Source organism: Elephas maximus, chromosome 6 (assembly GCF_024166365.1).
Source record: "Elephas maximus indicus isolate mEleMax1 chromosome 6, mEleMax1 primary haplotype, whole genome shotgun sequence".
Lineage (NCBI taxonomy): Eukaryota > Metazoa > Chordata > Mammalia > Proboscidea > Elephantidae > Elephas > Elephas maximus.
Genome location: NC_064824.1, coordinates 141,336,967 through 141,350,988, shown reverse-complemented (window position 1 = coordinate 141,350,988; position 14,022 = coordinate 141,336,967). Strand labels below are relative to the sequence as shown.

General features: G+C 47.4%; 1 protein-coding gene across 3 annotated transcripts in view; it reads left to right on the top strand.

Moving 5' to 3' along the window:
• Positions 1-14,022, top strand: part of HDAC4 (histone deacetylase 4) — a 338,424-nt gene that overhangs the window by 42,896 nt on the left and 281,506 nt on the right. For 2 of the 3 annotated variants that reach the window (XM_049888584.1, XM_049888587.1), the window contains exon 2: positions 2,807-3,048. Coding sequence is in view for 2 of the 3 variants with exons in the window: in XM_049888587.1 (XP_049744544.1) it covers positions 3,027-3,048 (22 nt within the window). In the remaining variant the exon portion in view is untranslated. Of the gene's footprint in view, positions 1-2,806; positions 13,007-14,022 lie in introns of all 3 variants that reach the window. The other variant, XM_049888582.1, reaches the window with a different exon arrangement.

The window sequence follows — 14,022 nt, the reverse complement described above, 5'->3', positions numbered from 1 at the left end:
TCTGCAAATGGGAGGAGAAGATCATAAAGAGTGAATAGGCTGAGGGGAAGAGATGGTGGATTGAATTGTAAAGGGAGATGGGTAAAAGCAAGGGGTTTAAGGTGTAGTTAAGATCTGTATTAGACGCTATAAGGAACAAAACCGTTGTTGTGGAAGATGATAGCAGTGATGTGGGGAACACACTTGGGGAGGATCCCAAGGAAGGCAAAATAAACAACAGATGGGCTGATGATGAGAGGGGCCAGATATGACAGAGATTCCAGTGCAATACTATAGGAATCCCTGAAGAAGCCAGAACAATTTTAGCAAAAATTGAAGACATTTCCTGAACAGAAGGAAAACTTAAACATGTATTGAAAGGGTCATGTTTTGAGCAGAATTAATTAAAAGAGACTCTTACCTGTACATCTTCTGATGACATTTTTGAATTTCAAGAGTAAAGAAAAATAGCTTAGTAAAATCCAGGCAGAAGAATGACAGTAATAACAAGAAAACCCAACCTCTGAAGGGTACTTAAAAAGGAACAACAGTTAAGCTGGACTTAGATTTCTTTACAAGCAGAGGATGGAGCAATGTCTAAAGATTTTGAGAGGAAAATGTTTGTGATCTGAGACTTTTATGCACAGCCAAGATATGTGTGTGTGTGTTGTGAAGGATACAGAGTCATCTGGAATTTGCAAGGGTTTGCAAAATACATCTACATTCCTTTCAAGAAAATGATGTTTTCTTACTGATCAAGAGATGGATAAAAATTCTGGACTTCAAGATAAATGTCACTGTGTTTTCTAAGGGAGTAACCAGATATAAAACAGTGGTCATAAAGATATCAATCACAGGGTTTAGATAATAATGTATAATTGGAAACCACCTAAATAGCCAGCTTGTAGGGAATAGCCCTTTACATGACTAATCAGTTAGGGTTCTTTGGTTATGTCCTTAGGTGCCGTTGAGTTGGTTCTGACTCATAGCGACCGTATGGTCAACAGAACGAAACACTGCCCGGTCCTGCACCATCCTCACAGTCGCTGTTATGCTTGAGCCCATTGTTGCAGCCACTGTGTCAGTCCATCTCACTGAGGGTCTTCCTCTTTTTCGCTGACCCTACACTTCACCAAGTACGACGTCCTTCTTCTGATGATACATCCAAAGTACATGAGACAAAGTCTCGCCATCCTCGCTTCTGAGGAACATTCTGGATGTACTTCTTCCGAGACAGATTGTTCATTCTTCTGGCAGTCCGTGATATATTCAGTATACATTGGTTATAAGCAAGAGGGGGGAAAACCCCAAAACTCTTGGGTAATTTAATCAAGAAAGGAATTTAGTACACTATTAAAGGAAGACATGAGCAGAGAGGCCTCAGAAAAGACTTGAATGATCAGAGAACAGGAGTTCTTGGACTTGCTCCTTTGTGCTCTTCTATGGAGCCTGGTGGTGCAGTGGCTAAGAGCTCAGCTGCAAGCCAAAAGGCTGCTGTTTGAATCCACCAGCTGCTCCTTGGAAACCCTGTGAGGCAGTTCTTCTCTGTCCTTTAGGGTCACTGTGAGCCAGGATGGACTTGACGGCAATTTTTTTTTTTTTTTTAATGGAGTGACTTAGCACCAAATGCTGTTTGTCCCTGTGCTAGCTGTCGATGATTTGGGTTTTGGAGGAAAGAATTTGATGAGTCAGCTGCGTCACATGCTGCCATTGGTCTGGGACAGTTCCTTGTGGCAGGCAGGTTCATCAGAACCACCTGAAGTTGAGGAAGGGCACAGGACAGGTGTCTGCCACAAGGGAATGTGAAGCAGCCCTTCAACGCAACGCTTTCCAGGAATTGTTAATGCCATTAGAAGAATGCTTGGCTGTAATGTCAGCAAAAAGTATGCCACAGACACCTGCAGAGCTAGCAGTTTGGGCACAAGGCAAAGAAAAACAACGGCAAGGAAATACGTCAGACTGTTACCAAGCATTTGTCTCTGCAGGCTGGCCTTATAGATGGCTTCTTGGAGACTTTGATGTGTGTGTATGGCTTTCATGATCAGATAATAAATGGAGGAAATGGTAATTGTGAAGATCGAAGTGGGGATACAATGTTACACGACAAAAGCCAGTTTAGAATTAAATTCTTTGATTGCAACTGTGTGAAACATGTGTCTGGGGACATAGGCTGGGAGGGAATGCATGAAAGCAGAAAAAAAGTGTGCTGGGAGGGGGCTCGGGGTGATTTTTCTCCGAAAACACGTCCCTTCATGTTTATGTTACGAAATAATGTAGCTCAAATAGGATAGGTTTCTATTTTACAAAATTTGTAGCTGTGACAGAATAGGTGTGCTTTAGTTAGAAAAAGGTCTATGGCTTCCTCTAAAAAGCCTAGTGATTGGGAAACGTCTGGAAGGCGTCATGGCGGTGCCTCCAGAGAAGTTTTAACCGGCAGGGCATTTTCGTCCCCCAGGTGATACTTGGCATTCTCTGGAGGCACTTTTGATTGTCAGGACTGGGGGAGGAGGTGTCCTATGAGTGGAGGCAGGAATGCTGCTGCTAAATATTCTGAAATGCACCCTCCCCCTGCCCCCCACCATGAAATACCTGTCCCAAAGTGTCAGGAGTGCTGAGGTTGAAACACCCTGCTGTACAGATACATGTTTACACACGTGTGTGATTTACCAGCAAAAATCCCAGTGGTTCATACTGGCAGAAACAACTCCATCTGAATTGTGTTATCAGAAATTGTTGCTTTTGTATTCAGGTGTTCATTGTGGCTCTTCAGGTAAAAACTTTCCCATCCTAACCAATGCTTTTTTCCCTTTTTTTTTTAACCACCCAGGTTCACCTGTGGAACCAGCTGAAGACCTCTGTCCTCCTGGAGTACTTGGTTTATACGGACACCGTCAGTGTGACCCAGAGTTTACGAGGTTGTGAACCAGCCCTCCCCACTTTCTGTACTTGTATGTGGCGGTGGGACTTTGGAGCTCTTTGGAGCTATTGTTTACGTGGAAATTTGGAGCCATTTTGAATCGCTTGAAGGGGAGTAGACGCTGCTAGCGATGAACTCCCAAAGCCATCCAGGTAAGGCCGTGCCCTTGTCTCTGGGCCCACAGCCAGGCTTTCCTCGGCAGAAACGAAATTACTCTGACTGCGACTTGCCAGCCAAATTGGAGATGTTCGGCTTTCACTGTCGGTTCGTCACCAACACCAGTGGCAGAGTAGAGTGGTTGTCCTTCATCTTCATGAAAGAGAAGCTGGTAACAGCCCCGTAGGGGTTTGGTAGAGCCTTCCCTTGGTTTGTATGCAGCCCTGAACGGCATTGACGTGTCTCGTGCCTGGAGAAAAGGAGTGCTCTTCAACAAGGTGGCGTTTAGAGGCAGTTTGTGGTTCGGGCAGCAAACTGCATGTCCAGCTTCGTCCCTGAAGTGTGACCGTGGGTTTTTGTATTGGAGCTGCAGAGTTTGGCTTTGTGGGTCTGCCGTACCGTCAAGCTCCCATACTGCCATTTGCAGCGAATTACAGGGCCGTGACTTCACACAAGTCTTTGTGTTTAAAAAAACTTTCACAATGAAGTAACTCCTTTCTTCCCACTTTTACCTGGGGGTTGCCTAGGTTTTCCTTGTTGTACTATTGATACCACTCTGTAGTTTCTCTGTTCTGTGGGGCGAGTAAGTTCAGATGGGAGGAAATACCGGGTTGGCCTTCAAAAGCCCAATCAGGTGAGGCCCGTGGTGAGCTCACCCACACCTGAAGGGGTGCTCACCTCTGTCTGCGCTCTCCTGTTGTCCAGAGTTGTTAGGATGTGGGGGGAAGCGGGCGTGTCTTGAGAGCCTAAGGCGGGTGGCATCGCAGTAGATGGATTTGGGTGTGGAACCCATGCCCAGGTCTGCTATTAATGTGCTCACATTTCAGACTCCCTAACTGGCTGTTGGAATCGACTCGATGGTAGTGGGTAACTAGCTGTAAGTAGTGTTCTTCATCTCTTTAGCCTCAGGCCCTAGTACTTCAGGTTAGATTCAGCTGGTCTTACACTGGCTGCAAGTCTGGAGCAGATGGCCAAGCAGGAGCAGTTTCTTTCTGAGCCTCACTGTTGAGCCTCACTCTTCTCATCTGTAGTAGTGGGGATGTGCTGAAGGCTCAGCTCCCTGCCCACTCTGGGAGGAGCACCCTGCAGATGCGGCTCTCCCTGATAGCACGCACGAGCCCTGGGCTGGCGCTTTCCTCACTCAGACCGGTGTGACTGCGGTAGTCTAGTCGGAGCACTTGCTCTGGGTCAGGGCTCATGGTGAGAGAGCCTGCTCACCTCTCAGGCCAAGAGGGGGTGTCAGAGCAGAGCCCTCCGCAGCTTGTGGGAGGGAGGCATTGGGACTTTCCTGCATTGTCGTATATGGGAAGAGTGCACGTGGCTATGGGAGGAGGAGTGACTAGAGAAAGAGATGCCTTTCACGGGCTGTCTGTCCTGCTGGCCTGTGCTGTTTCCGTGGGGCCGAGAGTGGGGGCTGGCTTCCTAAGGAGGACTGTGGCAGGGAGGAGTCCTTTCCAAGAAGGCCACACACTCCTTCCGTTACCTCCGGCAGCTTTGCTTGTGGCGTCACTCACATTTTCTCTTAGAAACAGATCACAGCCTTTCTTCATTGATTCCAAGATCTTAGTGTATCACAGATCTCATTTTTTTTAAAGCAAAATTTGAGCATCAGCATCCTGCAAAGTCGATGTTCATGTTATCCCTCTGGTCTGTGGTCCAGCCCAGTACCTGGCATTTCTTAGACCCTAAGTGTTGTAAGAATATCAGTCTTCTGTAGTAAGGGCATCAGAAATGACTGATGGCTTAGAAGAAATAAAACTAGCGTGGTTGCCGTTTGCGAGGTGCTGGCTCTGGGATGTGCCGCTTATAAAATACCAGGAGAGTGTTAATTTTCGAAGGGGTAAAAGGAGGAAAAGGAGGCCAGCTGGCCTTTTTTCCTTAAGATGACATAATAACTGTATTTTCCAAGAGTGCCATATCCGAAAATTTAAATGGTTGCAACGTCCCACTGTCTTCATTCAATAAATATTTATTAAGCCCTACTATCTGCAGGCAAACCCAGGAGAAACAGACACATTTTCTTAGCTAATCCCTTCCCTTTATAGGTGCCATTCATTGTTCAAAATATGTACTTCCAGAAAGTTCTTTCTGAATTTGTCATTTGGAATTTAGTTTCCTGTTGATGTGAACTGGAATTCAGAGGCGCTTTTGTGTTCATGTCTGAGTGGCCTTCATTTCGCAGAGATTCCGAAAGTTTAGGAGCCGTTCTGTGAAGCAGTTCAAGGTCTATGTTGGTGTCGAGGGGTAAATTCTGTGTATGAGAGTGGTGTGTGTGTGTGTGTGTGAGTGTATGAGAGCATGTGTGTGTGAGGTGTGTGTGTGTGAGGAGCATGTGTGTATGACAGTATGTGTGTGTATGACAGTATGTGAGTGTGTGTGAGGAGCGTGTGTGTATGACAGTATGTGTGTGAGGAGTGTGTATGAGAGTGTGTGTGACTGTGTGAGGAGTATGTATATGTGTGTGTATGAGAGTATGTGAGTGTGTGTGTGTGAGCGTGTGTGTACGACAGTATGTGAGTGAGCGTGTGTGTGGAGTGTGTATGAGAGTGTGTGAGTGTGTGTGCGAGGAGTGTGTGTTTGACAGTATGTGTGTGTATATGAGAGTATGTGAGTGTGTGAGCATGTGTGTGATTGTGTGTGTATGACAGTATGTGAGTGTGAGCGTGTGTGTGGAGTGTGTATGAGTGTGTGTGTGAGGAGTGTGTGTGACAGTATGTGAGTGTGAGTGTGTGTGTGGTGTGTATGAGTGTGTGTGTGAGGAGTGTGTGTACGACAGTATGTGAGTGTGAGCGTGTGTGTGGAGTGTGTATGAGTGTGTGAGGAGTGTGTATGACAGTATGTGTGTGTATGACAGTATGTGACTGTGTGTGTGAGCATGTGTGTGTGTGAGGAGCATGTGCGTATGACAGTATGTGTGTGAGGAGTGTGTATGAGAGTGTGTGTGAGAGTATGTGAGTGACTGTGTCACTGTGTGTGAGGAGTATGTATTAGTATGTGTGTGTGTGAGCATGTGTGTGAGCGTGTATGACAGTATGTGGGTGTGAGCGTGTGTGTGGAGTGTGTATGAGAGTGTGAGTGTGTGTGTGTGAGGAGTGTGTGTGTATGACAGTATGTGTGTGTGAAAGTATGTGTGTATATGAGAGTATGAGTGTGTGTGTGAGCATGTGTGTGAGGAGCATGTGAGTGTGTATGACAGTATGTGAGTGTGTGCGTATATGAGAGTATGTATGTGTGTGGAGTGTGTATGAGAGTGAGTGTATGAAAGTATGTGAGTGAGAGCATGTGTGTGACTGTGTGAGTGTGTGTGTATGAGGAGTATGTATGAGAGTGTGGGTGTGAGTGTGTGTGTGAGAGCATGTGAGTGTATGTATGAGAGTATGTGTGTGTGTGAGAGCCTGTGTGTGAGTGTGTATGTGAGGAGTGTATGAGAGTGTGTGTGTGAGGAGTATATGAGAGTATGTGTGTGTGTATGAGAGTGTGAGTGTGTGTGTAAGAGTGTGAGTGTATGAGAATGTGTGAAGCCTGGCCTGTGGGGGGCACATCACAATCAGCATTTGCCCCATATCTGCCTGAGAGGGAAGGCAGTGACCACCCTGGACAGACACCGGGCTTCCTTGGGGCTCCTGGGTGTCTGTTCGCATTGGCTCTGGGCCCCGGGCCCTAGAGCGCAGCCAGGCTCGGCCGTGTAGAGGCAGAGGCTTAGCCGTGGTGTGGCTGTCCCTACCTTTGGAATTGCCACCTTAACGCGACCTCTGTTGGAGTTGTCTGTAGGCTTTAGAGAGCTGGCTTCCGAGCTATATTTAGATACAGAGGTTTAGTTGATTTGAAGTGTTGATGTATTGATTGATGTAAAGACATGATATATGATTGTAGTTAAAAGAATTAAACACTATAGACGGAAGCATATCGAGTAGACATTGAATGGTGCCCTCTTCCTCTTGAAGGGAGCCGCTGGCGAGTTGGGGGGTGTTTCATGCCCGTGTGTATATATTCTGACAGAGTGTGGTCATTCTATATACGGGGCTTTGTCTTGTTTTTCATTCTAATATGAGCATCTTTTGATGTCAGTTTATTTAGATCTAACATAGTCTCTTTGATGGCTTATAGATGGATATTTATGTGGTTGCTGCACTATTTATAACAGCCCGTGATTGGCATCAAAGAGTTATTATACATATATTTTGTACACTTTTGTAAGTATCTCTGTTGAATAAATTCCAAGAAGTAGACTTGCTGGGTCAGTGGGTATGCACATTTAAAAAATCATTAGGTTTGCTGTCAAATTGCTCCAAAAATGTCTCAATTTATTTTCCTAATTAGAGCTTATGAGAGTGTGCATTTTCCTTCACCCCATTCCAGTGCTGGAGAGATTGAATCTACTTCATTTTTGCCAACATGGTAGGGGAAAATTATTGCTTGAATTTACATTACTGAATAAATGGGTGCACAACCTGGCATAGACATAATCAAATCTTGTATCTACGGCCTAGGCCTTAAAAGAGAAAATAGACTCTTACTTTTGTTGTCTACAGAAGCTCGCATATAAATACTGTATTTAACACTCTTTTTATCTCTATATATTATTCTGTATGTCTTATTTAGTGTGTTTTAACTCCGTGGAGTTATTTGAATCAGTATAGCTTTACATTTCTATTTTTGCTTAATTTCTGGGAAGGGTGTCAAATGTTCTTTGTAATAACCCTCTCCTCACTTATTGCCATGGTTAGATTCCAAAGACCAGGTCATTATGCAAAATCAGTGTTATGTGAAAATGGAGGATGCCCACATCAGATCACAAAATGGAAGATGACTACGTCATGACATAACTGCCAAATTACATCACTACATAGCTGCCAAACCACTGAGAATCATGGCCCAGCCAAGCTGACACATAACTTTAACCGTCACAGCCAGCGGCATTCTCACCTCGCGTCTTGGCATTTGTTACTGCCAGACATATATTGTTAATGCTGAAAATATGCCTTCTCCTCACTTATCGATTGTCTCGTTATCTGACATTTCACATTTACAATAGTAAAAAAAAATCTGGCTGTTTTGCACAATAATGATGTATGCCGAGATGTGAGTAATGAACAGCAAGGTGCGAGGCGAGAGTAACACTGGCTTCGATGGTTAATGTTATATGTCAACTTGGCTGGACCGTAATTCAAAGTGGTTTGGCAGTTAAGTAATGATGTAATTTGGCAGTTATGTGATGATGTGGTCATCCTCCATTTTGTGATCTGATGTAGTCATCCTCCACTTTCGCATAGCACTGATTTCGCATAATCACCTGGTCTTTGGAACCTAACTACGTTGATAAGTGAGGAGAGGGTATAGTCAGACAGTAGATTTTTTTACTACTGTCATAAATGCGAAATGTTGGATAACAAGATAGTCTATAAGTGAGAAGTAAGTGTATTCTTTTTACATTATTAAGCATTTTTTGCTTTATGTAGTTCAGTGTTTTTTTTTTTTTTCAATACCTAAAAATTAATGCTGTTCTTTTGGTTGTCATTGGTTCATTTATCAAATTACAATATATCTCTTTTTCTTCTATGTAATGTTTTTATGCCCTAACGTTTATTCTGCCTCATAAAAATATTTCTGTCCTGGGCTTCTTTTTGTTAGCTTGTATTTCTCCTTCCGTTTACCTTTAACCTTTCCAGGGCATGAGCAGTAGTGGGTAGCTGGATTTTGCTTTATCTTCTCCCGTGAGTCATTGCCTTTTTACTTGGGGAATTTCACCTGCTGATGTTTATTGTGATTACTGGTGTGTCTGGGCTCATTCTGCCACCTTGTGTCAGGCTGCATGTGTATCACTGTCACTTGCCAGTCCTCTGATCTCTGCCCCCTCAGTGCGCTGGTGTCTATACAAAATGGATGGAGCTGGCATGATGCTGGCAAGGTCTGGGTTCCCTTCTTCCTGTGTCCGTCAGTACCTGCCGTGGTGGTCATTGCTGGTGGCCTGGAGCTTGCTGAGCACTCCGTTCCCTCAGTGCTCAGGCCTCTTCCAGGGTGTGTCCTTGTGTTGCCTCCAGGTGCCACCCACAGTGCAGACCCTGGCTGGCCTCTGCTGCTCCATGCCCTCATCCAGTGCTCAGGGGGCTGGGGGTCGGCCGGGCTTAAATCCGAGCGCTTCCTCCTTAGCGGCTGTTGCTGCCTGGGGTGATTACTCACTGGTGACTCCTTTTTCGCATCAGGTGATACCCCAGATTTGTATTTTCTAGGAAATTCTTCCAAGGTTCTTGTCAGTGGATGCTACTCTCCTCCCACTGCCTAGCTTTGCTGTACATCTTCTCATAGTTTTACTTGTTTCTGTCATCTCTGTGGATTTTGGGGAGGAGAGGTGAAAGCATGCACTGGATCTGTGGTTTTGAACAGGAGACTTCTGGGTGTGCTTGGGCGCAGCTGAGTGGCGTTCTTTTCTCCACCCAAGGAGACGTGTCATACGCCGGCCTCGGCCTCGCTTAGTCCCAGCCGCTTGCCTTCATCCCTCTCACCGCGTCTCCTCGCTGTCTCCCTCTCCCCAGGCCTGCCCGCGCCCAGCGGAGGCCAGCTGCCAGTGGGCCCTTCACATTCGCAGGGCTGCTTGGCTTTGCCCTGAAGATCCAGTGACCGACCTCTCGTTGGATGTGTGTGACTTCCCTCTCCCCCGGTTTTCTTTAAACCCCCTCTGGTGCCGGGCGAGGTATACATTATGGTTTTATTGCCATTCTTTCTGAACTTTACCAGAGCCAGGCCTGGCTCTCTGACGTAAAAGCCGCTTAACTGTTGGGGCTTTATGGGGCAAAGTAGCTATTTCTAACGAGGTGAGCAGCCCAGGGAAGGGCCTGCCTGAGTTAGCCTGAAAGCAGACTTCTTGATCGTAACAAGAGGGAAAAGAGGCTCTGAAATCTTGTGCTCTTGCCCCACCCCACCCTCCAAACCTTTCCCTGCTGGGGATGTGCAGAGACAGGCTGGGATGGGTTTATTAGGGCTAGAGCCTCTTCTTTGAAGACGAGTGCCAGTGTAAAACTGGGGGGCTGTGGGCACCCCATGGGGATGGACCAGGACCCATTCTTTCCCCCCTCCAGCTCTCTGCTCCCTGTTAGCAGCCTGCGGTCTTTGCTTGGGGTCCAAGTGTGCCCGGGACGTGGGTCACTTGGGAGCATTATGATGGAGCCCCGATGTCACAGGGCCACCTTTTCACTCTGTCCTCCTCCCCCAGCCCACGTTCCCTTCCCTACAGCAACACTGCTGCTTGAGAAAGTTTTGATGAGAAACATTCCAATCCTAGGGAGCCAATTCCAGGGCTCACTAGGACTTGTCTATGGCCATCCAGATCATGGCATTGGCAGAAAACTGACTGAGCAGGACCGCGCGGAGCCACCAAGTGGCCTCTCTCCCCCAGCACTTGGGGAGAAGCCAGCACGTTGTTGTCAGGTGCCATCTAGTTGGTTCCGACTCATAGTGATTATGCAGGACAGAGTAGAACTGCCCCATAGGGCTTCCCAGGAGCAACTGGTGGATTCCACCTGCGATCTTTTGGTTAGCAACTGAGCCCTTAACCATCCTCACGGTCGTCGTCTTGCTTGAGCCTAGTGCTGCAGCCACTGTGTCAGTCCATCTCGTTGAGGGTCTTTCTCTTTTTCACGGATCCTCTACTTCACCAAGCATGATGTCCTTCTCCAGGGACTGGTCCCTCCTGATAACACGTCCAAAGTACATGAGAAGAAGTCTTGCCATCTTCAGTTCTAAGGAGCATTCTGGCTGTACTTCTTCCGAGACAGATTTGTTCATTCTTCTGGCAGTCCATGGTGTATTCAGTATCCTTCACCAACGTAGTGTTTAGTTAAAAACAAAATAACTATTCTGAGGGAAACGGGTATATTTTAGGATCAACATTTTAGTTTTGACCATTCTGTGATTTATTAATATTCTGTTCAGTCTGAAAGACCCTAACCACACAAAAGCAGCTAAAAAGCCTGCATCGACAGGAACTCCGTGATCAGTGAGATTAAGGTATTTTGATTTCTTCAACCAATGCAAAGTTTTAATCTTCGCAGTCTCCTGGGCGAAGGCTCTCTGCCCTCAGGCAGGTCTGAGCTGGGCGCCGGAGAAGTCCTTCCTTCTTCATTCTTCCGTCTTTGTTTATTTGATCTTGAAGGCTGTTTATTTCAACAAGTTTGGCTGCCAACTTTATTATATTTTAATGTAGGAATCATCTCTGAAAGGAACATTTTTATGGTGTTTAAATCAGGCTCTGCAGTGGTTGGATGTTTCAGGTCTATTGTGAAGTTTTAAGGGGGAGAAAATGCATTTTGAGGACCCAGGACAGACTTGCAATGAACAAAAAGAGGGAACCACTTCTGAGCTGCTGTTGACAGGTAGGCATGGATGCTGGGCGAGGCCCTGGGGCAGAAGAGGCAGCGGGGGCGCTGCAGAGCCAAAGCCAGGGTATGGGCCTTCCAGAGGAGTGGTGGGCAGGGGTCTCAGGGAGCGCAGGCAGGAGGCAGGCCTGAGAAGCGAACATCCTCATGAGTGTTCATGACCTCTGTGATGGCACAAGAACCCTGGTGGTGGTGGATCCGGCTTTGGGCAGGAGGGAGCAAGGCTGGGCCAGATGGACACTGGGGATGGGGGCAGACTAGACACGTCTCGATACCGTGCCAAATGCGGTGTTTTCAGGAGGGACCCAGAAAAGCCACAGGTTTTGAGACTGATGTTGGGTCACTAACTGAAAGGGTGGTGGTTCGAATCCACCCAGAGGTGCCTTGGAAGATAGTCCTGGTGACCTCCTTCTGAAAATCAGCCACCAAAAACCTTATGGAGAATAGTTTTACTCTGACACACATGGGGTCTCCATAAGTCGGGGTCGGCTCCGTGGCAACTGGAAAAACAACGTTGGGATGGGACATGCTCTCGAGCTTCTTGTGCTGCGTCTAAAAGGAAGCTTCCAGAAATAGCCTCTGCGTGTCGACGCCGCGGCGCAGCCTGTTCACTGTGTCCATGCTCCAGGCCTCCCAGCCACCCGTAGCGGAAGCATTTGCTGCTTCTTAATTTCCAGTCTCCCAGCTTCTCCATGCCCCGGTTATCTGTGTGCTCATCAGCCAGGGTTTGTTCTGGAAATCACATAGACATAAGGACTCATTTTCAACCTACTTTTTTTTTTTTTTAAATACCCAAATTATGTTTTATCTTTGAAACATCAGGAACGCTCGGTGGTTTGTGAAGAGCTCAGAAGACTCGCTGTCAGTGAGCATTGATGGTTTGTTTTGGCAATTTTCTGAGCATGCTCCTATAGTTGGTGGGATGTTCGCATTTGTGTCCTCTTTTCAAAACACCATTGTAGAGATGCAAATTTCTGAGTTCTGAGATGCTGAATGTCGGGTGATTAATGATACTGAAATTTAAGAATGAACTCTCTGTAAGCGTGTGACACAGGAACTCTGTATGCGCGTGCCATGGGAACCCGGTATGCGCGTGACACGGGAACCCAGTATGTGCGTGACATGGGAACCTGGTCTGCACCTGATGCGGGAACTGTGGTTTGCGTGGGACACTGGAACCCTGGTCTATGCGTGACATGGGAACCCGGTGTGCATGTGACAAGGGAACCTGGTATGCATGTGGCATGGGAACCCAGTATGTGCATGACACGGGAACCCGGACTGTGCCTGATGCGGGAACTGTGGTCTGCGCGGGACGTGGGAACCCTGGTCTGTGCGTGACATGGGAACCTAGTATGCATGTGACATGGGAACCCAGTATGCACGTGACACGGGAACCCAGTATGTGCTTGACACAGGAAGTCGGTATGCACGTGACACGGGAACTACGGTCTGTGCAGGACTTGGAAACCAACCTGGTCTGTGCATGTGACAGGGGAACTCATGACACAGGAACCTGTGTCTGCATGTGACGTGGGAGCCTGGCCTGTGCCCACGAGAACCCGGTCTGCACGTGACACAGGTATGGGGATGATCCCACATTGGCTGCAGCCTGGCTTGTGGAACAGAAAGACAGTGATGGAGGTGCCAAGAGCGAGGGGCCAGGTTGGGGCAGGTGTGCAGCCTGACCGCCCGCCAGATACCGGTGTGTGGGTGCAGCTGCTGGTGTTGTGTGTAGTTCTTTGTTGAGGGAGAGGCAGGATTCTGAACGGTATACAGAGGTCTGGCATATTTAATTATGGAGGTTTAAAACTTACAGCGGTACATCGACATTGATTACTTGCTTACCTGGGTCAAACCCTGGTGTGATTTTGAGACCCGAGTGAGCATCAGCTTGGGTCTGAATTGTGTGTTACGTTATTTCATTTGCTTTGCACAACAACCCCGTGAAGTGAGCTGGACACCATTGTTCCTGCTTTAAAAGAAAAGTAGTTGTTGTCGAGTTGGTTCTGACCCACGGTGGCCTATATGTGGCGGTAAACTGTCCCAGAGAGTTTTCTTGGCTGTAATATTTCAGGAAGCAGATTGCCAGGCCTCTGGGTGGGCTCGTACCTTCAACTTTTTAGTTAGCAGTGAGTGGGTTGAGCATTTGCACCGCCCAGGGCCTCCATTTTTGCTTTACAGACGAGAAGAGTGAGATTCACCGCCGTCACGCCGTTCCTCAGAGGCCAGCTGGAGCTAGAGAGGCCATTCGCATTGCAGCACAGGTGTCTCTACTGGGAAGGACGCTGGGCACTTTGGGTCCAGTTAGGAAATTTATCCTGTGTGAGGGGAAGAGCCGGGGTGTGGGAGCCCCCAGACAGGTGAGGGAGATCAGGGGAGGCTTCCCCATGGGAAGGACATTTAAGCTGAGTCCTAAAAGCAGGAAGCAGCTGGCCTGCCCAGGAGGGGAATGAAGGGAAGGGCAGCCTGGAGGCCTGAGCCTGGTGGCAGGAAGGTGGGAGCCAGCGGACCCGTTGGGTGGGATGTTTTGTGCACAGAACTGCGTTCTTGTGAGATTCACGTTAGCCTTTTGACTCCTGTTCGCCCCGAGGCTGG